We start from the raw sequence: 23,390 nt of genomic DNA on the forward strand, positions 1-23,390 counted from the left end.
TGTTTGTCAGCAGCGTGGCTGTGATTTATGAGGGATTGCAGAGTGCAGGGGGACCTTAGGGGGGTTTGGGATAGCATCAGAGGCTGGGCTGTATAGGCAGATCCAGCCTCTGTATGCAGATAATATTTTTCAAACCCACCTCGGGTTCTCTTTAATAAGTGTCCCAGAGTTAGAAAAATGTCAATAGTTCATGTATTTAATCTATCCCTTGTATACTTTTATGGCTGCAATTTGCTTATCTGAGAGGACAGAAGCTGTCACTCCCATACCTAGAAATTAACTCTTTCAGGCAGCAAAATAAATCGCCTAAAACAGCCTGGTTAGTAATATGTTGTACTGTACATACACATGTTTATCTCATCATGTCACATATTGCCTCGGGTACAAGACTTAAAATAAAACCAGTTTGGAGTATGCACAGAAGATTCTCTGGTCACGGGCTAAATGTTACATTTTGGCCATTATAACCAGCACCAAAAGGCGTCAACCCAACACGTCTCATCTACTTAAGGGGCAACTGAAGTGAAAGGGATATGGAGACAGCCATATTTATTTCCTTTTAAACAATACCAGTTGCCTGGCAGTCCTGCTGGTCTATTGGCTGCTGTAGTGTCTGAATAACACCAGAAACAAGCATGCAGCTAATCTTGTCAGATCTGACAATTATGTCAGAAACTCCTAATCTGTTGCATGCTTTTTCAGGGTCTATGGCTAAAAACAGGGGTCTAGTCCTGGGAAAAGAAGGCGCGCCAAAAATGGGCGTGGTCAAGCACACCGTGGGCGCGGTCATGGGTTGGGCCAAATATACATGTCCTTAGCAGTGATGTAAAAGGTCTGCCGAGGAAGTTTGAGCTCTGCCATAGTGTATCCCCCAAAAATAGATGTAATCTGACAGCATTTCACCAAAAAGACACATAATCTGGTAGAAATTCCTCCAAAATACAGATAATATGGAAGTGGTTCCCCCAAAATAGACAATGTGGCAGCAGCAGTTCCACCAACATACACATAATTTGGAAGCAGTTCCCCAAAATACGCGAAACCTGGCAGCGGATCACCCAAAATACACGTAACACCCAAAGGACATATAATCTGGCAGTAGTGGTCCCCCAAACATACACAATCTGGCAGCAGTTCCCCAAAATACACGTAATCTGGCAGCAGCCGTTCCCCTAACATACACATAATCTGGCAGCTGTTCCCCAAAATACATAACAGCGGTTCCACAAAAATGCAGATAATCTGACAGCAGTTCCCCCAAAATAGGTACCCCCAGGTAGACAGGTCTATAGGTGTCCCCAGTATAAGTAGCCATGAGTATAGTAATCCCCAGTATATGTAGCCAGAGGTATAGTTGCCTAGTATATGTAGCCAGGGGTATATGTGCCCAGTATATGTAGCCAGGGGTATATGTGCCCAGTATATATAGCCAGGGGTATATGTGCCCAGTATATATAGCCAGGGGTATATGTGCCCAGTATATGTAGGCAGGGGTATATGTGCCCAGTATATGTAGCCAGGGGTATATATGCCCAGTATATGTAGCCAGGGGTATATGTGCCCAGTATATGTAGGCAGGGGTATATGTGCCCAGTATATGTAGGCAGGGGTATATGTGCCCAGTATATGTAGCCAGGGGTATATATGCCCAGTATATGTAGGCAGAGGTATATATGCCCAGTATATGTAGGCAGAGGTATATATGCCCAGTATATGTAGGCAGAGGTATATATGCCTAGTATATGTAGCCAGGGGCATATGTCCCCAGTATATGTAGTCAGGGGTATAGTAGTCCCCAGTATATGTAGCCAGGTGTATATGTCCCAGTATATGTAGTCAGGGGTATATATGCCCAGTATATGTAGCCAGGGGTATATATGCCCAGTATATGTAGTCAGGGGTATATATGCCCAGTATATGTAGCCAGGGGTATATATGCCCAGTATATGTAGGCAGAGGTATATATGCCCAGTATATGTAGCCAGCGGTATATATGCCCAGTATATGTAGCCAGGGGTATATGTCCCCAGTATATGTAGTCAGGGGTATATATGCCCAGTATATGTAGGCAGAGGTATATATGCCCAGTATATGTAGCCAGGGGTATATGTGCCCAGTATATGTAGTCAGGGGTATAGTAGTCCCCAGTATATGTAGCTAGGTGTATATGTCCCCAGTATATGTAGCCAGGTGTATATGTCCCCAGAATATGTAGCCAGGTGTATATGTGCCCAGTATATGTAGGCAGGGGGACATGTGCCCAGGTAGCCAGCAGGAGGGTAGCAGCGCAGAGAAGGAGAGCTATTGGGACAGCGGGGATGGGCGGACATCCCCCCCCCCCATCCCTCACCTTCGTGCTCCCCTTCCTGCCTCTCCCCTCCTGCGTTTTGAAGTGTCGGGCCCGGCGGCGAAAGTGGGCGGAGACTTACCTCGTTCCAGCCGCAAGGGACGCTCCACTCTGTGTGCGGCTAGTCTGGTCTTCTAGCCGCACACAGAGCGGAGCGTCCCTTGCGGCTGGAAGAAGGCGGTAAGTCTCCGCCCACTTTCACCGCCGGGCCCGACATTTCAAAACGCCGGAGGGGAGAGGCAGGAAGGTGAGCAAGAAGGTGAGGGATGGGGGGGGGGGGAGATGTCCGCCCATCACCGCTGTCCCCATAGCTCTCCTTCTCTGCGCTGCTCCCCTCCACACAAGCCAGGGTGAACGGCGTTCACTCTGAAGAATAAGTGGGTGGACGCCGTTCACCCGCGTCCACGCAGGACTCGACCCCTGGCTAAAAAGATCAAAGGCATAGGATCAGCGGGATAGCCAGGCAACTGGTATTGCTTAAAAAGGGAATAAATATGGCAGCCTCCATAACCCTCTCACTTCAGTTGTCCTTTAAGAACAGCATTCCTTCAGTGAAGTATAGTAATGCAGCATCATGCTGTGGGAATGTTTTCATGGTCAGGAGACTCAGGACTGGCTAGAAATGAAGAAATAGGGATGGCACTAAATTAATAGGCAGTTTTTAAGAAAAAATTATTTCAGTCTGCCAGAGATTTGAGTCAAAGGTTCACTTTTCAGCAGAACAGTAACCCTAAATATACAGTATTTTTAAAGTTGCAAATAAATGTCTTGAAATGCCCTAGTCAAAATTCAGACCTCAGTCCAGGTGAGAATCTGTGGCATGGATTGCAACAAAAGGCAGCTTCTGATAAGTATTGATTTTGGGGGGTTGGATATCTATGCACACTCATGAAGCGTGTTTTTTTGTCTTTGGACTAGTTCACAGTGCTCAGTTGCATTGCAGAATAATTCTGCATATCAACTCATTGCCCATATGATTCTATGGGCCTGTTCACAGTACTGCGATGCAACTGATCGCATTATTCTAACTCACTGCATGCAGGCTTTGTGTCCAGTATCCATTGCAGTTCACACTTATTATAAAATGTGTGTTATGCAACTGACCACTATGAACCTAGCCTTAGTGAATGTTTGTGTTGCAATGAAAAAACTGTAACCTGCAAAGTGTAGGCATGGTATGTAAATCCAATGGTGCCAACACCCTAAATCCTAGGCTGTTATATGCGGAGCAGTGCTTTTCGGCGCTGCTAGATTTGGGCGCAGCTGGCGCCACCATAGGCTACAATAGGAATCACAACTGAGCGGCGCTCAGTGAGTAACGTCGGCGCCGTCAGAAGACGGAGCCGAGGTTGCTTAAAAAACACAATAATTTGGCCTCCAGCAATCGCTGGAAGCTGAATTATATCATTCCCCCACTATCCATGGCGGCCTGGAGGGGGAATAGTAGTGAACACAGCCCGGACTTGTGCAGAAGCAGGATCAGTCATATACCGGCTGTATTCTGCACTCAAGATAACCGGCACTGATTTCAAATTATGCGTTATATGACAACACACAGAGGTGTGCAAAACAGGCGGGGTCCCAGGCGCTCTTGCCACCAGGAACCAAGTTCTGCAAGTAACACACCTAGCAGGAGGTTGTTGGGGCGGGGGGGGGGGGGTTATGGTGGGAGGAGCAGCCCCCTAGGATGCTCTCACCACTTGGGGGATTATCCACTACCGGCCCCACCACAAGGGAGATGACAAAACAGGACAAACACTGTGAGGAATGAGTACATTCTCAAGGCATTGTATAGTATTCCTCCATGGAGGTTCATCTGCAAAATAAGGCCAGTTACTGTGTATGGCTATAGCTGATGTTGTGCAGCATGTTCATAACTGTTCTTCTTTGCACAGAGGGTGGAAAATGGGGACTTCAACTGGATAGTTCCAGGAAAATTTCTGGCATTTAGTGGTCCTCATCCTAAAAGCAAGATTGAGAATGGTAAGCCATTTTAAATGTCTAAGTGGTGTGCATGATGATGTGTATGGTCTGTTTCCAGAGTTTTGTGGTTTTTGCTTCCCTATGCCCAACACAAGGTAAAAAGTGCATGTTTGCCAGAATGAATAAAACCTAGGTTGCTTTGTCCCAAAATATGGTCATGTGACCTATGTGCAATTTCAGGAGGACTGCGTAATGGGGAGCACTTTGTAAGGAGGACCCGCTATATGAGGAAACACGTAAAGAGGCACTGCAATGACATATAGTCAAATACAGTAAATTATTCAGGATTCTTACTCTTACAGTAATTTTCCTGGCTTCAGTATCAGAAACACTTTCTCTAGCTATATATTGCTGTATATTTAATGTAGCCCTACCCTCCCAGTGATGGTTATCCTAGGCTGATTAGCTATGCAGAATTCTCCCACTCCCAAACGTTCTGCAGAGATCACCTGCCAGTACTAAAGATGTCACCACCTGTGATAAATGTCAGGATGTAAATCAGGGTGAGGAATGATTTAAATTGGGCAAACACTGACTAAATAATGTATAAATGAATATTGAAAAAAACAAACAAACAACAATTTAATTCTTTTATTCCACTGTAAGTCTGTGAAGATCGGCAACCCCAGGACGGGGGCATGCGCAGAAGTCCCAACCCGTCCTGGAGTCGCCAATCTTCACAGGCTGGCAGCAGGACACAGCAGAGGACCAGAGCAGCGGCGAGGGACAGAGTGACTTTTAGGGGCCGGGAGAAGCCCCAGGTAAGTAAAGATAGTGGGTTTTTTTTATTTTTTTTTTATCCCTCACCTTGTGTGTCCTTTAAAGAGAAACTCCGACCAAGAATTGAACTTTATCCCAATCAGTAGCTGATGCCGCCTTTTACATAAGTAATCTATTCCTTTTCACAAACAGACCATCAGGGGGTGCTGTATGACTGATATTGTGGTGAAACCCCTCCCACTAGAAACTCTGAGTACGTACTCCTGGCAGTTTCCTGTCTGTGAACCTTGCTGCATTGTGGTAAATAGCTATTTACAGCTGTTTCCAACTGCCAAAAAAACATGCAGCAGCTACATAACCTGCCAACGGGAAAAATTGCTACTGTGCATACGCAGGACTCTTCCAGTCAAAGCAGTGCGACTGTGGAGGTGTGTAGCCTCATCTGCAGATGCGCAGTGGCCCACGACAGGCCAAACTGTCCAACTTTCAGAGGCAGATAATGGAGGAACGGAGGAGGGCTGAATAATGTCCAGGGAACAGGAGGACTTCAGGGCACTGGAAGGTAAGTAACTGGCAACATTACATTTCACTTAAAGAGGAATTCCAGTGAAAATAATGTAATAAAAAAGTGCTTCATTTTTACAATAATTATGTATAAATGATTTAGTCAGTGTTTGCCCATTGTAAAATCTTTTAAATCCCTGATTTACATTCTGACATTTATTACATGGTGACATGTTTACTGTGGGCAGGTGATGTAGCTGCTACATGCTTTTTTGGCAGTTGGAAACAGCTGTAAACAGCTATTTCCCACAATGCAGCAAGGTTCACAGACAGGAAACTGCCAAGAGTACGTACTTAGAATTTATTTGTGGGAGGGGTTTTACCACAATATCAGCCATACAGTGCCCCCTGATGGTCTGTTTGTGAAAAGGAATAGATTTCTCATGTAAAAGGGCGTATCAGCTACTGATTGGGATAAACTTCAATTCTTGATCATAGTTTCTCTTTAACACTCCCTAGCATAACCAGTTACAGTATAATGTATTTCTAGTGTTTGGTTTTTTTCAATGTAAGTTTGACCAGTATGCTTCTTTTTCCCTTAGGTGCACTGTGGCACAAGGAGCAGTGATGCTTGCTTGCGGCCCAGTAATGCATGAGGCATATTGTATGGGTAAAGGAAGTGTTCCACATTAATATAGTGGCCACAGCATCACAGCATGCCACTTAGGTTCACACATTTTTGTGTTGCCTCCATTATTTTGCCTCACCCTCGATGTGATTTCATCACACATTCCTTTCGTTGGGCATGATCAGTGTGCTGCATGTGTCCTATGTTTACTGCAGCGCAGTGCATAGTTTACAGCTGTATCGACTTTTGATCACAAGTTGGAAGGGTGACATTTTTTATAGCTACTTGGCCTAGAAACTGCTGTGGGTGCAGATCAGATGGTGTTACAGTCCTTTCGCAGAGCAGTTTTAGGCACAATTTCTATAAAGTTATGAAAGAGACACTGAAGCAAAAAAAAAATGATGATATTATGATTTGTATGTGTAGTACAGCTAAGAAATAAAACATTAAGATCAGATACATCAGTCTAATTGTTTCCAGTACAGGAAGAGTTAAGAAACTCCAGTTGTTATCTCTATGCAAACAAGCCATTAACTCTCCGACTAAGTCTTAAGGTGGCCATACACTGGCCCGATTCACTGCCGTTTCGACAGCAGATTCAATCACTGGGATCGAATCTGCTGCCAATCGTTCGCGCTACACGCCGAATTTCGATCCTTTTCGTCCGATCCCGTCGATCGCTCCGTGCGGAAAATTAGCGCCGATCGCCCGCGGGTAGGGAGTGCGTCGCTAGCGGCGTTCGAGTACCCGACGACCGACGCAATAGAGCCGCATACATTACCTGCTCCGCTGGCACGTCTACGCCCGGTCATCGCTGCTCCGTGTCCGCGCTGGTCTCCGGCATGCTTCAGTTCCTCCGGCCCGGCAGGAAGTTTAAACAGTAGAGGGCGCTCTACTGTTTAAACTTCCTGCCGGGCAGGAAGAAGTAAAGCATGTCGGGGCCGGAGACCAGAGCGGAGACGGAGTAGCGGTGACCTGGGGACTGTAGTCGCGCCGGCGGAGCATTTAATGCATGCGGGCGGGGGGAGCGGCGGCAGCACCACCACCACCACAACAGATTGTGAACGGTTTCAGGCTGAAATCCGTTCACAATCTGTTTGCAGTAAAGGTAGCCATACGATCCCTCTCTGATCAGATTCAATCAGATAGGGATCTGTCAGTTGGTCGAATCTGATGGCAAATCGTCCAGTGTATGGCTACCTTTAGTCCTGGAGAGGGCTGTTATCTGACTTTTATTATCTCAACTGTAAGTGAACTGTTTACTTTTTCTCTGATAGAGGAGAGGTCATTACTTCACAGGCTGCTCTGAAAGACTCATTTTGAAAGCTTAGTGTTGTGTAATCTGCACATATTATAGAATGATGCAATGTTAGAAAAAACACTATATACCTGAAAATAAAAGTATGAGAATATTTTCTTTGCTGCTAATCTTCTAGTAATTATTCATAGTACACAACCAATTCACTATATCCTATTTTTTTTTGCGCTTCAGTGTCTCTTGAACACACTTAAATGTGGCCTGGCTACACTTCAAGCCTCCCCCCCATTTGGTTAGTGCTACGTTTGTGCCCATTTGTTTTGCACAAGTTAAGATTTGTTCTGTTTGTATCTTTGGAAATAATAATTGCTATTATCTTTACACTGCTACAAACACAATTTTTTATTTGTGCTGATTGTAAAGGGGCCAACTTCACAGAGCTCATTTGAAGCTGTACTTAATTGTTGCGACTATTTTGTTTTGCTTTCATTTTTTTTTTATCTAAACTTTTCAATTGATGATTAGTTTAATGGTTAGTTGGCCAACAATAAACAAATATAACAATGGTGTGTTTTGCTCTTTGCACAAATTATGTTAATACAGCTCGGTTGCTTAATTTACCAGTGGTAAACCATGGATGGGCACAGGTTAATGTAAAAGTTTTCAGCATTTTTATAGTTTACGTACTGTAGTTTGCATGGCTGAAATTCATCCTCCCATAATAACCCATGATTTATTGTAAATATATGCTATATAAACTGGGTAGGATCTATAGTTGTATTTACCATTGACTATGCTGTTTCTTTCTGTAGGCTACCCCTTACATGCCCCAGAAGCATACTTCCCATATTTTAGAAAACACAACGTCACCACTGTCATCAGACTCAATAAGAAGATATATGATGCGAGGCGGTTTACAGATGCGGGATTTGACCATTATGACCTGTTTTTTGTGGATGGAAGCACGCCCAGCGATAGCATAGTGAGAAGGTTTCTGAACTTGTGTGAGAACACAGATGGGGCTATTGCTGTTCACTGCAAAGGTAGGTTCAAAGGTGGTGGAACTTACAGATCTCTGCAGTGGTTTTGCTACCACTACAGCAAGAAATGTCATAGTGATGAAGTAAAGGGGGTCCAGCGATTTTGAGTAGCTCATCATACATGTCCTGCTGTCCACCACTTTATGTGTTGCAAATCAGAACTGAGATCAGAAACCTGGCTGTTACTGGAACAGTAAATAAGGGAGGGACAACTGTTTTATGAATGTCAATACCTACTGTATGAACACGCTATCTTGATATGGTGTTACAGTCTATAGGACTCCTAAAGGATGAGGATGGGAACTCAATGGTGGATGACCAAGGTAAGGCAGAGTTATTAAATGCTTTCTTTGCTTCTGTCTTCACAAAAGAAACAGCACTGTTGCAAACTACAGAGGTGGAAGAGTCTCAATCTTCTAACTGTAATATTAAATACTTAACGCAGGAAGAAGTGAAGGCAAGACTAAATAAATTAAAAATAGACAAGGCACCTGGCCCGGATGGCATGCATCCTCGGGTCCTAAGGGAATTAAGTTCAGTTATAGATAAACCCCTTTATCTTATCTTTTGTGACTCTCTTGCAACTGGCAGAGTCCCAGTGGATTGGCGTACAGCCCACGTTTTCCCATTATTTAAGAAGGGCAAAAAATCTGATCCAGGAAATTATAGACCTGTAAGTTTAACATCAGTTGTATGCAAACTATTTGAGGGGTTACTAAGAGATACTATACATGACTTCATAGTAGAAAATAATCTTATTTCTCAGCATCAACATGGGTTTACTAAAGACAGGTCCTGTTTGACTAACATGCTCAGCTTTTATGAGGTAGTGAATGCTAATATGGATATTGGGAATGCTGTAGATGTGATATACTTGGACTTTGCAAAGGCCTTCGACACTGTTCCCCACAAAAGTCTGGTGCAAAAGTTGAGGATGCAAGGACTGGGGAAGAGTCTGTGTTCATGGATAGGGAACTGGCTAATGGACAGAAAACAAAGAGTTGTGGTCAATGGATCATACTCAAAATGGGAGACTGTTAGCAGTGGGGTCCCACAGGGGTCTGTTCTGGGTCCAGTGCTCTTCAATTTATTTATTAATGACCTAGTAGATGCAGTAGTGAGCAATGTTGCTATCTTTGCAGATGATACAAAATTGTGCAGAATCATTAACTCTCAGGAAGATAGTGTCATATTGCAACAGGATCTGGATAGGATGGCTATATGGGCACATACATGGCAGATGAAATTCAATGTTGACAAATGTAAGGTCATGCATTTTGGACGTACTAATGGTCTAGCACCATACAAAATAAATGGGATACAGTTGGGGACATCAAACTTGGAGAAGGACTTAGGAGTACTCATTGACAACAAGTTAAATAATCGTACTCAATGCCAAGCAGCTGCAGCTAAAGCTAACAAAATTTTGGGATGCATTAAAAGGGAAATAAAAACTCGAGATGCTAGCATAATATTGCCCCTGTTTAACTCTCTAGTAAGGCCACATCTGGAATATGGAATTCAGTTCTGGGCACCACATTACAAAAAAGATATTGCAGTTTTAGAGCAGGTGCAGAGACGAGCAACAAAATTGATGCGTGGGATGGAAGGTCTCACTTATCGAGAGAGGTTAGATAAACTGGGTTTATTTAGTCTAGAGAAAAGACGCCTTAGAGGGGATCTAATTAACATGTATAAATACATCAGAGGGCAATATAATACCTTGGCGGATGAGCTTTTTGTCCCTAGGCCTTCTCAAAGGACTAGAGGACATGATCTGCGCATGGAGGAAAAATGTTTTAGCCATTTATTTAGGAAAGGGTTCTTTACAGTAAGAGTGATTAAGATGTGGAATGCATTGCCACAGGAAGTCGTTATGGCAAACTCTATACCTGCATTTAAAGGGGGCTTAGATGCTTTCCTTGCGTTGAAAGACATCCATGGCTACAATTACTAGGTAATGCCTAATGATGTTGATCCAGGGATTTTATCTGATTGCCATCTGGAGTCGGGAAGGAATTTTTCCCTTTAGGGGCTAATTGGACCATGCCCTGTAAGGGTGTTTTCGCCTTCCTCTGGATCAACAGGGATATGTGAGGGAGCAGGCTGGTGTTGTACTTTATACTGGTTGAACTCGATGGACGTATGTCTTTTTTCAACCAAAATAACTATGTAACTATGTAACCTCCTTAGCAGTAATCCTGAGTCAGGCTCTGGCCGGAAATCCGCAGAGCGGTAATCCCGAGCCTGAGTGTGGGTGGCCACCAGGAGTTTTTGCTCAGAGGGTGTTTGGAACTCTCCTAAGTGATCCAGATGCTGGCAGTGATTCTTCTTTCGGTCCCTGGAGGCTCTCGATCCCTGCGGTGAGTGCAACCTCACTATAATGGAGGGAGAATTGCAGTGCTGGATCCAGGGGAGGTGAGTAAGTGGAAGGGCTGCTGCAGATCTATCCAGTAGTATGATTTTTTTCCCCCCTGCTTTTACTATCTAAAAGCTTTTGAGTAAAATTGCACTGCTTTTAGACCCTAAAATCCAGAAGTAATCATACCGCTAGGGAGGATAATAGAGAGCTCATGATGATGCTTCTTTTGTTAAAGCAGACCCAAACCAAACATTTTTTCAATTCAAAATATTTAGTTGCACCATTCTGACACATACAAAGATAAATAAAGACTCCTTCAAGCCTATGAGCATTTCAGTGCATGCTTTTCACCCTTCTCTTTTCATAACTAGGGTTATACAGGTGGCAGCCATTACTTCTGAGCTTAGTAGGAGGTTTTAGATCATGGTTGTGTTTGTCATCAGCTACCCTCCCTCACAGGGGTGTCGTCTATGTGAAACCTCACACAAGCTGAGATCACCTCCACTGTGACATCATCAGTAGCAGCCTGTGTTTTGTTTTTTATCTCCTCCACCAGTCTGCCGGATTCTGTCCCGGCAATATGAAAGGAAGGGAGGGGTTCCTCCAATAAACGTAAAATATTTTAGATTTGTCATCATGTAGCTGAAAAAAGGCTGCTATTTATTATTATAAGTTAGAAAATAGATTTTATTTATGAAATCTTGCATTTTTTAATTTCGGTCCACTTTAAGTGAGGGAGGAGAACTATGGTAGACCTCTCATTAAAACTCACTCTTCACATAAATCAATAGGACACATGCCAAAGTGACCAGGTAAACCTGTTATATTATTTAAAATTTACCTTTTGTCTTGGTATGAATACAATTGTGCTCTCAATATCCTGTTCTTCTTCTGTGCAAGAAATAGAAACAACAGACTTTCTTCTCTGTTCTTTTTAGTCTCCTATTTTTATTTTCAGTTTAAAGGGGACCTGCTATGAGAGACATGTGGAGGCTGAGATATTTATTTATTTTAAGCAATGCCCATTGCCTGTCTGTCCTGTTGATCCACTGACTATAATACTTTTAGCCATAGACGCTGAATAAGCATTGCAAACAGATGTCTGACTGGATTAGCTGATGCATGCTTGTTTCAGATGTGTGATTCAGGCACCACTACTGACCAGAAAGATGAGCAGGACTGCCAGGCAACAGGTATTGTTTAAAAGGAAGCTCAGGTTCCTTTTAAGAACTGAATTTGGAAAGTTGGTAAATGCTGTTTAGTCTATTCAGTCTTGCAATAGGAATATGCGCACAAATGAACTGCTTCATTGTTAAGCAGCCTACCTGATTGGTTTACAGTGCCAGTTTTGTGGTTCCACTGAGGCCTAGCAGTACCCAGTATCAGTATGCAGTTAGCCTGGAGTTGGGTCATAGTTGGCCTTCCTTTCCATGTTCACTGTATACAATACCATGTTCCAATCTTTGCACAGTGGGCAGGCCATAGCAAGATGCAAAAGGGGGATGTGCCCACACTACTTATACCCAGAAATCAGGGAACTATGGTAGCAACCAAGAACCAAAAGCATCATGTTGGAAAACACTATATGGTGGTAAGAGTCAATTTACGTTTTCTCTTATGGAAGGAGATAATTTTTAATTTTCTCCTCGAATTAGCTTTTCAGAACTTAGCAATTGAAAAGTACCAAAAAGTACTGGAAAAAGAACTATAAATTTTTTTTAAGTATTTTCTTGCTTGCTGGTGGTTTAAAAAGCATTTTATTCACGAGGTGTGAAAATGTCACCTAGGAGAAATCTGAGGAGAAAAAGTTAATTGCACATGGGCCATTGCTACATAACATGCTGTCTTAAGTTTCAGTTGTATTTAATCAAAATGATTACTTTTATATTTGCATTTTAGTGAATATAACTTGTTCTTTTGCCCAGTGTTTTGTCCCACTTGCTGAAATAAACTCATTTCTGATATAAAATTGGTGACTCTTTAGCTGGGGTAGTCAGGGTGGGCATACTGTTAAGATGCTTCATGAAGAAATCCTGTCACAATTTTTTTTTTCGCCTTCACTGACATCTCACCTCAGCCTATAGATATACATTCTTCTGATTAGTGAGCTAGGTTTGACATAATTCAACATACCTATAGCCTTAGTTTATCACAAAATGTAAGCTGTTATGGGAATGGAACAAATTAACACACTGGTGCAGATTCAGTAAAACCAGTGCAATTAAAATTGGGGTGAAATTGGTGCAAAATGGCACAATTGCTTGGAGCAACTAACCAGAGTCTTTGACCATCTGCTCCTCTTTTCCTTCAGTTTTGCTCCAGTTTTCATTGCTGCACTACCTCTTTGCACTCCACAGTGCAGGTTCGTATGCACTGTGCAGTAATTTTGCTAACTTGTCCTGTGATGTGTGTGCATTGATGCACTTGGCATGTGGTGGTAATCAGGGGTAGCCTAGGGTGCCTGGCACCTGGGTGCAAGATTTTCTCTGGCGCCTATGGGAGTGGTTAAATATTTACCATGCCCAACCACATAACCACACCCATGTCCTGCCTAATCACACCCACACTTTCCACCTCTTTACGCATGCATGTGATACCCCATTCCTACCCCCTCTTCCATGCATAGCAATGACTCAATCCATTTTCCAATCTAAAGATAAATAAACTGAGTAGACAGACATTACCATGTTCAAAACAAAGAAAACTTTTTTTTATAACAAAAAAAAATAAACAAAAAGCATATACCAACATTGTGAGGTGGTGCTGATCCATCCCTACTCGTATGAACTGATGTTCCAGTGGATGTCCCCCACACAATGCAACCAGATTGTCAGCAGATATCCTCACAGTCAGTCAAATGAGCCACAGACAGTCAAATGAATGAGCTGCCTCTCATGGAAAGGATAACAGTAGTATGCGGCAATGTCAAGCACTGTCTCTGTCAGCCTGTTACACTCACACACAGCCACATACTACTGTGTTATCCTTTCCATAAAAAAAAGCTCATTCATTTGACTGTGGGCGATGCATCTGTACTTTGGGCAAGCCAAGCAGTATACTGACAGGGACCCGCGTTTAGGTAGTGAGAGACAGGGACTCCCGTTTAGGCAGTGAGAGACAGGGACCCTCTTTTAGGTAAAGTGACAGGGACCCCGTTAGATAGTGAGTGACAGGGACCCCCGTTTAGGTAGTGAGAGACATGGACCCCAGTTTATGTAGTGAGAGACAGGGACCCCCATTTAGGTAGTGAGTGACAGGGACCCCCGTTTAGGTAGTGAGTGACAGGGACCCCCGTTTAGCTAGTGAGTGACAGGGACCTCCGTTTAGCTAGTGAGTGACAGGGACCCCCGTTTAGCTAGTGAGTGACAGGGAGCCCTATTTAGCTAGTGACTGACAGGGAGCCCCGTTTAGCTAGTGACTGACAGGGAGCCCCGTTTAGGCAGTGAGTGACAGGGAGCCCTGTTTAGGCAGTGAGTGACAGGGAGCCCCGTTTAGGCAGTGAGTGACAGGGAGCCCCGTTTAGACAGTGAGTGACAGGGAGCCCCGTTTAGACAGTGAGTGACAGGGAGCCCCATTTAGACAGTGAGTGACAGGGAGCCCCGTTTAGCTAGTGAGTGACAGGGACCCCCGTTTAGCTAGTGAGTGACAGGGACCTCCGTTTAGCTAGTGAGTGACAGGGACCCCCGTTTAGCTAGTGAGTGACAGGGAGCCCTATTTAGCTAGTGACTGACAGGGAGCCCCGTTTAGCTAGTGACTGACAGGGAGCCCCGTTTAGGCAGTGAGTGACAGGGAGCCCCGTTTAGGCAGTGAGTGACAGGGACCCCCGTTTAGGCAGTGAGTGACAGGGACCCCCGTTTAGCTAGTGAGTGACAGGGACCTCCATTTAGCTAGTGAGTGACAGGGACCCCCGTTTAGCTAGTGAGTGACAGGGAGCCCTATTTAGCTAGTGACTGACAGGGAGCCCCGTTTAGCTAGTGACTGACAGGGAGCCCCGTTTAGGCAGTGAGTGACAGGGAGCCCTGTTTAGGCAGTGAGTGACAGGGAGCCCCGTTTAGGCAGTGAGTGACAGGGAGCCCCGTTTAGACAGTGAGTGACAGGGAGCCCCATTTAGACAGTGAGTGACAGGGAGCCCCGTTTAGCTAGTGAGTGACAGGGAGCCCCGTTTAGCTAGTGAGTGACAGGAAGCCCCGTTTAGCTAGTGAGTGACAGGGAGCCCCGTTTAGCTAGTGAGTGACAGGGAGCCCCATTTAGCTAGTGAGTGACAGGGAGCCCCGTTTAGCCAGTGAGTGACAGGGAGCCCCGTTTAGGCAGTGAGTGACAGGGAGCTCCGTTTAGGCAGTGAGTGACAGGGAGCCCCGTTTAGGCAGTGAGTGACAGGGAGCCCCGTTTAGCTAGTGAGTGACAGGGAGCCCCGTTTAGGTAGTGAGTGACAGGGACCCCCCCTCTAGCCGCCGCTCCCACCTACCTCGCAGCCAGCAGCGTCACGTCAGACCTCAATCTGCGGGCGACCCGACCAGTAAGAGCGGATGCACCCGCTCTATATGCGGAAGTGATGTCACTTCCGCATATCAGCGCGGTGTGCTAGGTCCTAGCGCCCGCACTATTGGTCGCCGCCTGATCGAGGTCTGACGCGGCTAGAGGGAGGGAGGGAGCGGCGGCCAGAGGGGGTGAGCGGCGGTCGGGCGGCGCCTGTCGGAGATGCAATGCAATGCACCCGCAGCACCCGCCCAGGCGTGGCCCTGGTGGTAATTGCAGGCTGTGTGCTGAAACTACAGTAAGTTATGTTCACAGCATCTAGCTTTTCTGTTTACATGAGATAACTGAGATGCAATGTTACATAGACAATCAGAAAAATAGATTCAACTGGACTAGAAAACTGAAATAACTTCGATGTTCCACGAGCATATCCCCCAGAAAACTGTTTCCATTAAGGTTCAGCATACTGCAAATGGAAAAAATGTTACAGAAGCATCACATGCTTGTGTGTATAGTACCGGAATAGGTGGACAAAAAAACAGAACACATCACTTTTAACTACTTGATGAAGGCACAAGTCATCCTCCCAACCTCAATGTTTCTAACCTTTTATAAAGGTCTGCTTACATTGTTATCTTTGGACTGTTATTCTCCATTCATACTGTTTTTGTGACCTACCAGAGCAGTCACTTTTGGGAATTGTTCTATTTATCTTGTGATATTTCAGAGCTTCCTGATAAAAACCTATTGTTGCTGCCTGTTATAGAAAGTAGCCGAGACTGTTGCAGTCAGTGATGTGGATCTTCATTCATCAAGTTTATTTGTTCAAATCACCAGCATGTAAAATGTGTTTTCTTGTAACATACACTTCAGCTGCAGCGGCTTGGCATCGAATACGATTATTTAACATGTTGTCAACGAATACTTCTAAGTCCCTGTCCAAGTTTGATGTCCCCATTATATGGTGAATAGACCAATGGAAAGAGCAATGGTCCACCAGCCTCAGAATTATATTGTATAAATTCTTCGGGGAGTCCTAATGGGATGAGGGGACCATCACACCTCTCGATATAAAACGTCCCAAAAGCACCACAATTCCCATACAGGACTCAACCCTCCATAGATGTAGTATCCAAACTTGTCTTTTATTTCATAATTGCGGACATAGACAGCATAAAAAGATAGCATGACGTTTCGGGCGTTGGCCCTTTCTCAAGTGCTTAAACTTCTGTCACAAGCATACAACATATATAGACATAAACTACACACCACACCCAAAGCATTGGGGGGCGGGGACATATGCTTTAGAAATAATTAACCCTATCCAGGACAAAGAGTGTTAAAGGAAGCATCTGAGACTGAAATCTTCATTCAGGCCATTAGGTGACTGGGTCCCCAATTGCGCCATCCAAAAAGTTTCCCGTCTAAGGAGGGTGTTCCTATGGGACTTGCCATCTTGGAAGTTGACAACCTCCAATATCTGTCACCTAAGCTGACTAGCATTGTGTCTATGCTCCAGGAAATGGCGTGCTAAAGGGGATACTTTATTGCTATCTGGATCACCCTCTCTGGCTTTCTTAAGTACCTGAATGTTACTTTTATGCTCATTGAGCCTGGTTTTGATTTCCCTTGTGGATTGACCCACGTACCCTAGGCCGCACGGGCACTAGATGTAATACACCACTCCCTTTGTGTCACATGTGGCAAAATCTTTTAGGGTGATGGGAACCCCTGTACGTGGGTGACGTACCTCTGCACCCTTAATGATGTTATTACAGTGTTGGCAGTGTAAACACTGGAATGTCCCCACCCTGGTGGGCCCCAAAAATCGTTGGGTCATCCTCACAGATTTACCAATATCCGCTCTCACAAGATGTTCCCTGAGGGATTTACCTTTCCTGTAGACAAATCTGGGTGGCGCTCTGCAAATTGAAGCAACTTGGGGATCCTTCTCAATCACCTGCCAGAACTTCAACATCATGTCTCTTAGTAGTGCTGATTCTCTACAATAAGTCGTGATAAAATACACCTCATCAGTTTGATCTTGCCCTGACGTCCTATATTCTTTCAGTGTCTCCCTATCCATCTGTGACACCTCAGATGCTAAATCCTCACATCTTTTTTTGCTGTATCCTCTTTTCACAAAATCTTCAGAAAGGAGCTGTGGCTGCTTCCGATACAACTCATCAGTGGAGGTAATCCTCCTGGCTCTAACGTATTGGCTTTTAGGTAGTCCGTTCACTAATGGTCTAGGGTGACAGCTACTGGCTAAAAGAAAGCCATTTTTATCGGTGTCCTTTCTATACAAATCGGTTTCAAAACCGTGTTCACTTTTCCTGATTTCTACATCAAGGAATGTATGCTGCTGTCACCATATTCCATTTTGAACTTAAGGGTGTTGTGTTTCTGATTGAGTGCATCAAAAAACCCTCACATCTCACTTTCTGTGCCTGTCCAACCAAAAAATAGATCATCAATGATTCTACAGTATCCCAGGATGCCAACGGGGGCCCTGTGACGCCGGGCGACGCCCAGTCGTCCGAGGATTCGCGGCCGATTGTCCGATCGCAACCGTGATCGGAAAACTGACATTCTTTATTTTTAAATAGAAGTTTTTCCTTCCTGCCTTCCCCCCCTTTTGCCATGAGGGCTGAATGGGCCTGCGTTAGCATATTGCTAAAGCAACCTGGTTTAGCAAGAAATCCTTTTAAGGCTCCCGGAAAAGCTCTGGTGACACTAATGTGCTAATTGGGCAGAGCTGAAATACCAACAGAGTCTATTCAACAGGGGAAGCTAGCACAGCATGAGGTCTATTGACACCTACATTCCTCCCAGTCTTGACGGCACCGACTAGACTGAGTATGGAATGCATGGTGTTGATAACTTTGTCACATTTTGCAAATACCATCCATGGGAGGAATATGAAAATTACATAATTTTGTTTCCCTAATTCTGTAGAAGATGGTGATACTAGACATAGCCAGGTAACCCGAGCAGGGGCTGAGATATGAATAATGGGGTCCCCGTGCGCCCCAAATATTGCAAGTTTGATGTCCTATGAACGTGTATTTTCAGCCCAATCGGAATATGAAATCGGTTTGCATGTGCGACAAACCCCCGGCGGGATATGAAATTGGACATATTTTGTGGATGGTTGGAAGTTCCTCCCCAGAGAACTCACTGCCTGACACGCCCCTGGGCTGAGCTTGAGACTCCGCCCAGAAATGTCAGTGCTCAAAACTGATTGCATGAGGACTCCCAGAGATTTCCCCCACTTTCCATCATACCGAAAAGACTGCCACTGCTTGGGGAAATAGCAGTGGCCATCTTGTAGGCGGAGCAACGGCCGTGTGGTTCGGCCATATTGCGAACGGACTGCAACAAAGGAACTTTGTCTTTTCCCGAACGGACTTTCCACAGAATCATAAGTATTCGTTCTTTTTATCCCTTTTTCTTTTATGTACTGTGTTATCACTGTCTCTCATCGTTTAATTGTTCACGATTGTCTGTATATATTAATTATTTATATTGTAACAAATAAAGGCTTCTTAAAAGGTCTTTACCTCTCAGTAAACCTGCTATTCAGTATACACAGACGAGACCTAAACTTCCGAAGGGACGCTACTGTTTTGATAGATAGATAGGAATGGCACAGTTTTAACCGTTTTTTTTGTTTCACAGGTCTATAGCCAGTTAGCAGTTTTCTCTGGGCTGATAGAAAACAGAGATGGTGGCAGATCTACCCCTGGGTTGGAGTAAAAGTGTATTTTCGTAACCTCACAGGCTCCCTACTGCGTCGTGACGCTCAAACTCCGCCAATTCTACGCAGATTGCGTCCATAGCTCTCAATCTGTGTGCTAGAATCGGATCGGAAGGTTTTGCGTGTTCACGGCCAGTGGGGCTCCTGTGACAGTGGTCGGCAGCGTTTGGGATCTGTGTGTGCTGATAGTATCTCAGGTAGGGCTATCGAATTAGCCCTATCGAGAGACGAACTAATTCGTTGGTAGTGACTGAGTGCAATATATTTTTCATATATACAGAGAGACTGTGTAACCAGTACCCCTCCCCTAAGTTTTCTTTTATTTGGCATGGAAATGTCCGGGAATTACAAGGTCATGGTCCTATCCGACCTGCAGAGTCTGTGCGAGGCGAGAGGCATGGACATCCGCGGCAAGAAACAGCAGGACCTGATAACGGACTTGTACCGATGGGATAGCCAGAATCTGCGGACGCTGGAGGTGTCCACTGTGGAGGACACCGGCTCATCTAACGCAAGTCGAGGGGAACCAGAGACTGAAGATCCTGTGCGTACCGAGGTTGAGCAACCCGCGGGCAATGCGGCAACAGATACGCAGGAGGCTGTCAGTGTGATCCCCGACCCCAGAACCCCTGAAAGTACTCGCCTGGAACCGGCCAGTACTGGACTGTCCAGTTATGTTGATCCAGTAATGCAGCAGGCATTGCAAAAGCTGATGGAAACTGATGTGGACAAGTACCTGCAGTACATGGCGGAGCAAAAGCGAGAGGAACGCCAATCTGCAGAGGCGCGGGAGAGACGACAGCATGAGCTGAACATGGCGAAAGTGCAGCAAGCCAGCCGGAGTTCAACGCCCAGCCTCCCTGCTGAAGGAACTGCCGCTCCAGTAAGTGCAAAATTTAAATTTGCTATTATCGAAAAAGACACTGACATTGACTTGTTTTTGAGGTCTTTTGAAAAGGCCTGCCGTCAGTATCGTCTGTCCCAAGACCAGTGGGCCAGACATCTGACACCCTTGCTGCGCTACAAAGCGCTTGATGCTTTCTCAGAGTTGCCTGTGGAAAAGGACAATGATTATACCGCTATAAAGGAGGCTATAATCACTAAGTACCAGCTGACGCCAGAAGCCTACCGGAATTGGTTCAGGTCCTGGCAGAAAAAATCTACTGATTCTTATCAAGATGTGGTCAGCAGTCTGCTCACCACACTCCGCCAGTGGACGCTAGGCCTCACTAAAGGGTCTTACGGTGTCCTGGAGGACTTAATCGTCCTGGAGCAGTTTCTGAACATTTGCCCGGCTGACGTACGCCAGTTTGTGCTGGAGCGCCGACCGGCGTCAGCGACGGTCGCTGCAGACCTCGCTGAGACCTTTGCAACGACCAGGGTGCCGGAGACCCGCAGGACTGCCCCATCTAGCTGGAGAGGAGGTCAGTCCCACAATTTTGCAGACTCTCCTACCTCTGTGAGCCGTGCGCCCCAGAGGCCATCCAGCGCAGCTGCTGCGTCCAGGCCTGCAGTAACAGAGGGCATCACCTGTCACTTTTGCCGCAAGCCCGGACACATGAAGTTTAACTGCCCGGAGCGGAGGCAGACAGCGCCAGCTCCTGCACCACCTACACCTCGCCCACGGCAACTGCCGCCAGCCAGCGCACCCCAGCCGGGAGCACCCAACAACGTCATGTTCGCAGGTGGGAGAGGGATCCACTCCGCTACGAGCAACCACCAGCTGGTTACAGTGAACGACCAGCTTGTTACCGGTTTCCGCGACACTGGAGCGGATGTCACCCTGGTGCGTGCGCACCTGGTCCCGACGGAAAATATCCTCCCTGACAAATACCTTACCCTCACTGGAGTGGGGGGCACTCTTTCTCGCATTCCCCAGGCTCGGGTGTCCATCGATTGGGGGGTGGGGGTTCAAGAGAAGGTTGTTGGGGTCCTGGACCAACTGCCGGTCCCAGTTTTGTTGGGGACCGACCTGGGCAAGCTTGTGTCCTATTATGAACCTGCCCCAAGCCCCTCAGACTGCCAGGAGGGAGACGGACTCTCCGCCCACCCTAAGGTACTTTGCACCAAGGGGCAAGAACAGGGGGGAGGTGGGTTGAATGTGCCCAGTCCAGGGGTACCGAGTCCAATAGTACCTGTGTCACAGGTACCTGTGTTTGATATACCGATTGTTTGTGATGAAAATGTTGTTGTACCTGTCACTGTAATTCATGCATGCAGCCAGGATGTGAGTAATGCCAGTATGTGCCAGTCTGAAGGTGTACCTGTACTGGCAGTAACACGCAGCCGCGCTGCTCAGAACCTGGGCTCAGAGCAGGTGGAAGAGGTTCCGGCCTCCTCCCCCTCCTCTGACCACAGGGATGGTAGCCTTCAGCCACTAACTGCATATGCCACGGGCCAGCTGGCTGGAGAGCGGTCATTTGATGTGGGTGACAAGGTATATGCCCTTCTTCCCGTGAGGCAGAACAAGCTGCAAGCAGCCTGGGAGGGGCCTTTTACTGTAGTGCAGCGGTTAAACCCTCTGACGTATCTAGTGAGCATGGGGGGCAGGAAGCAGAAGAGCTTTCATGTAAACATGCTGAAGGCCCACCATGACAGGACCCAGTATGCGCTGCCAGTGTGCAGCCGGTTAGAGCAGGGAGAGGCAGACCCCCTGTTAGACCTGCTGGCTGACGTACGAGATGTGGACGGCGACCTAAACGTCAATCCACAGCTCGCCTCAGCCCAGCAAGAGCAGTTACAGAAGGTGCTGGGCCAGTACCAGCACACCTTCTCCGGTATCCCGGGGCGGACCAGTATGGCGGTGCATGGGGTAGATACAGGTACCCATCCCCCCATCAGGCAGTCCGCTTACCGTGTCTCTCCCGAGGTACAGGCGGACATGCAGAAGGAGGTGAGGGAGATGCTGGAGTTAGGGGTGGTTCAAAAGTCCAGTAGTGCCTGGGCAGCCCCTGTTGTCCTGGTCCCCAAGAAGGACCAGACAACTCGGTTCTGCGTAGACTACAGGAAACTGAACGCCATCACCACTACAGACGCCTACCCCATGCCTCGCATTGATGAGCTGCTAGATACACTGGCATCAGCCAGGTACCTATCAATCATGGATCTGAGCCGGGGGTATTGGCAGATACCACTTGCACCTGACGCGAGGCAAAAGTCGGCCTTCATCACCCCTTTCGGCCTCTTCGAGTTCACGATGATGCCCTTTGGGATGAAGAACGCCCCTGCCACGTTTCAGCGGGCCGTGAACGACCTGCTAGAGGGAATGCAAGGGTTCGCTGTAGCGTATCTGGATGACATTGCGGTGTTCAGCCCCACCTGGGAAGAACACCTCAAACACCTGTCCCAGGTACTAGAGAGGCTGGCCATGGCCAATCTGACGGTTAAACCGAGTAAGTGTCAGATTGGCATGACCGAGGTGCAGTACTTAGGTCACCGGGTGGGGGGTAACACCCTGAAACCTGACACGGGAAAGGTGGACTGGTGGCATCCTGACGAAGCTCGCAGTGGGCGGGCGCAACGCGTCGATGGGCGGGGTCACGTCTCGTCCTGTGCAGTGAGCACCTTACTCTATACTGACAAGTGCTGGAGGACCGAGCGGACGCTGAATCGCCGCTCCCCGCTGTCTGTTGCAGTGTGGTCCGAGCGCTGCGAGGGGAACAGCAGTCTGGAAACTCAGCCGTGACCAAGAGCTGAAGAAATAGCACTGGGCGCCCAGGGACTGGTGAGATGCTTAACTTGCAGCGCTGCCAACTGTGTTTACATAGCTTGCTCTGGCTGTTTCTGACTGTGCATGGCTTGGGACTTACAGCATTTATGTCGGACTACCATCAAACTGACCACAACTTGTGATTAAATCCCTCTCCACCACTCTGAAGAGAAACCGGATTGTGTGGTACCGGTACCAGTGTGGTTGTGTGTGGGTGACAGGTTGCTGGGTCATGAGTGAGGAGCGCTCCACAGGTTGTTTTTAAGTGTTTTTAAAAGTGTTCAGGGATCCTTTTGCATTTTTGGAGATTGTTACTAATAAAGGCATTTAAACGTAATGGGAAACCCTAGAGCAGCTGTTTTGAATTTTTCTACTTAGTACGGGAAAGGTGGACGCCATCCTGGCATGGCCTCGACCTATCACGAAAAAGCAGGTCCAGGCGTTCCTGGGGACCGCCGGCTACTATAGGAAATTTGTTCCCGCCTATAGTACACTGGCGAAGCCCCTGACCGAGTCCACTAGCAAGAAGCACCCCAAGGTTGTTAGCTGGACCCCCGCTTGCGAGAATGCCTTCCAGGCCTTGAAGCAGGCCCTCGCAAGCGC

The 23,390-nt window shown here is 46.5% G+C and overlaps 1 protein-coding gene across 2 annotated transcripts in view; it reads left to right on the forward strand.

Moving 5' to 3' along the window:
• CDC14A (cell division cycle 14A) overlaps positions 1 to 23,390 on the forward strand; it is a 208,153-nt gene that overhangs the window by 123,264 nt on the left and 61,499 nt on the right. For both annotated transcript variants that reach the window (XM_068239995.1, XM_068239994.1), the window contains exons 8-9: positions 4,243 to 4,330; positions 8,253 to 8,483. In XM_068239995.1, coding sequence (XP_068096096.1) covers positions 4,243 to 4,330; positions 8,253 to 8,483 — 319 coding nt within the window. The remainder of the gene's footprint in view (positions 1 to 4,242; positions 4,331 to 8,252; positions 8,484 to 23,390) is intronic.

Source organism: Hyperolius riggenbachi, chromosome 6 (assembly GCF_040937935.1).
Source record: "Hyperolius riggenbachi isolate aHypRig1 chromosome 6, aHypRig1.pri, whole genome shotgun sequence".
Lineage (NCBI taxonomy): Eukaryota > Metazoa > Chordata > Amphibia > Anura > Hyperoliidae > Hyperolius > Hyperolius riggenbachi.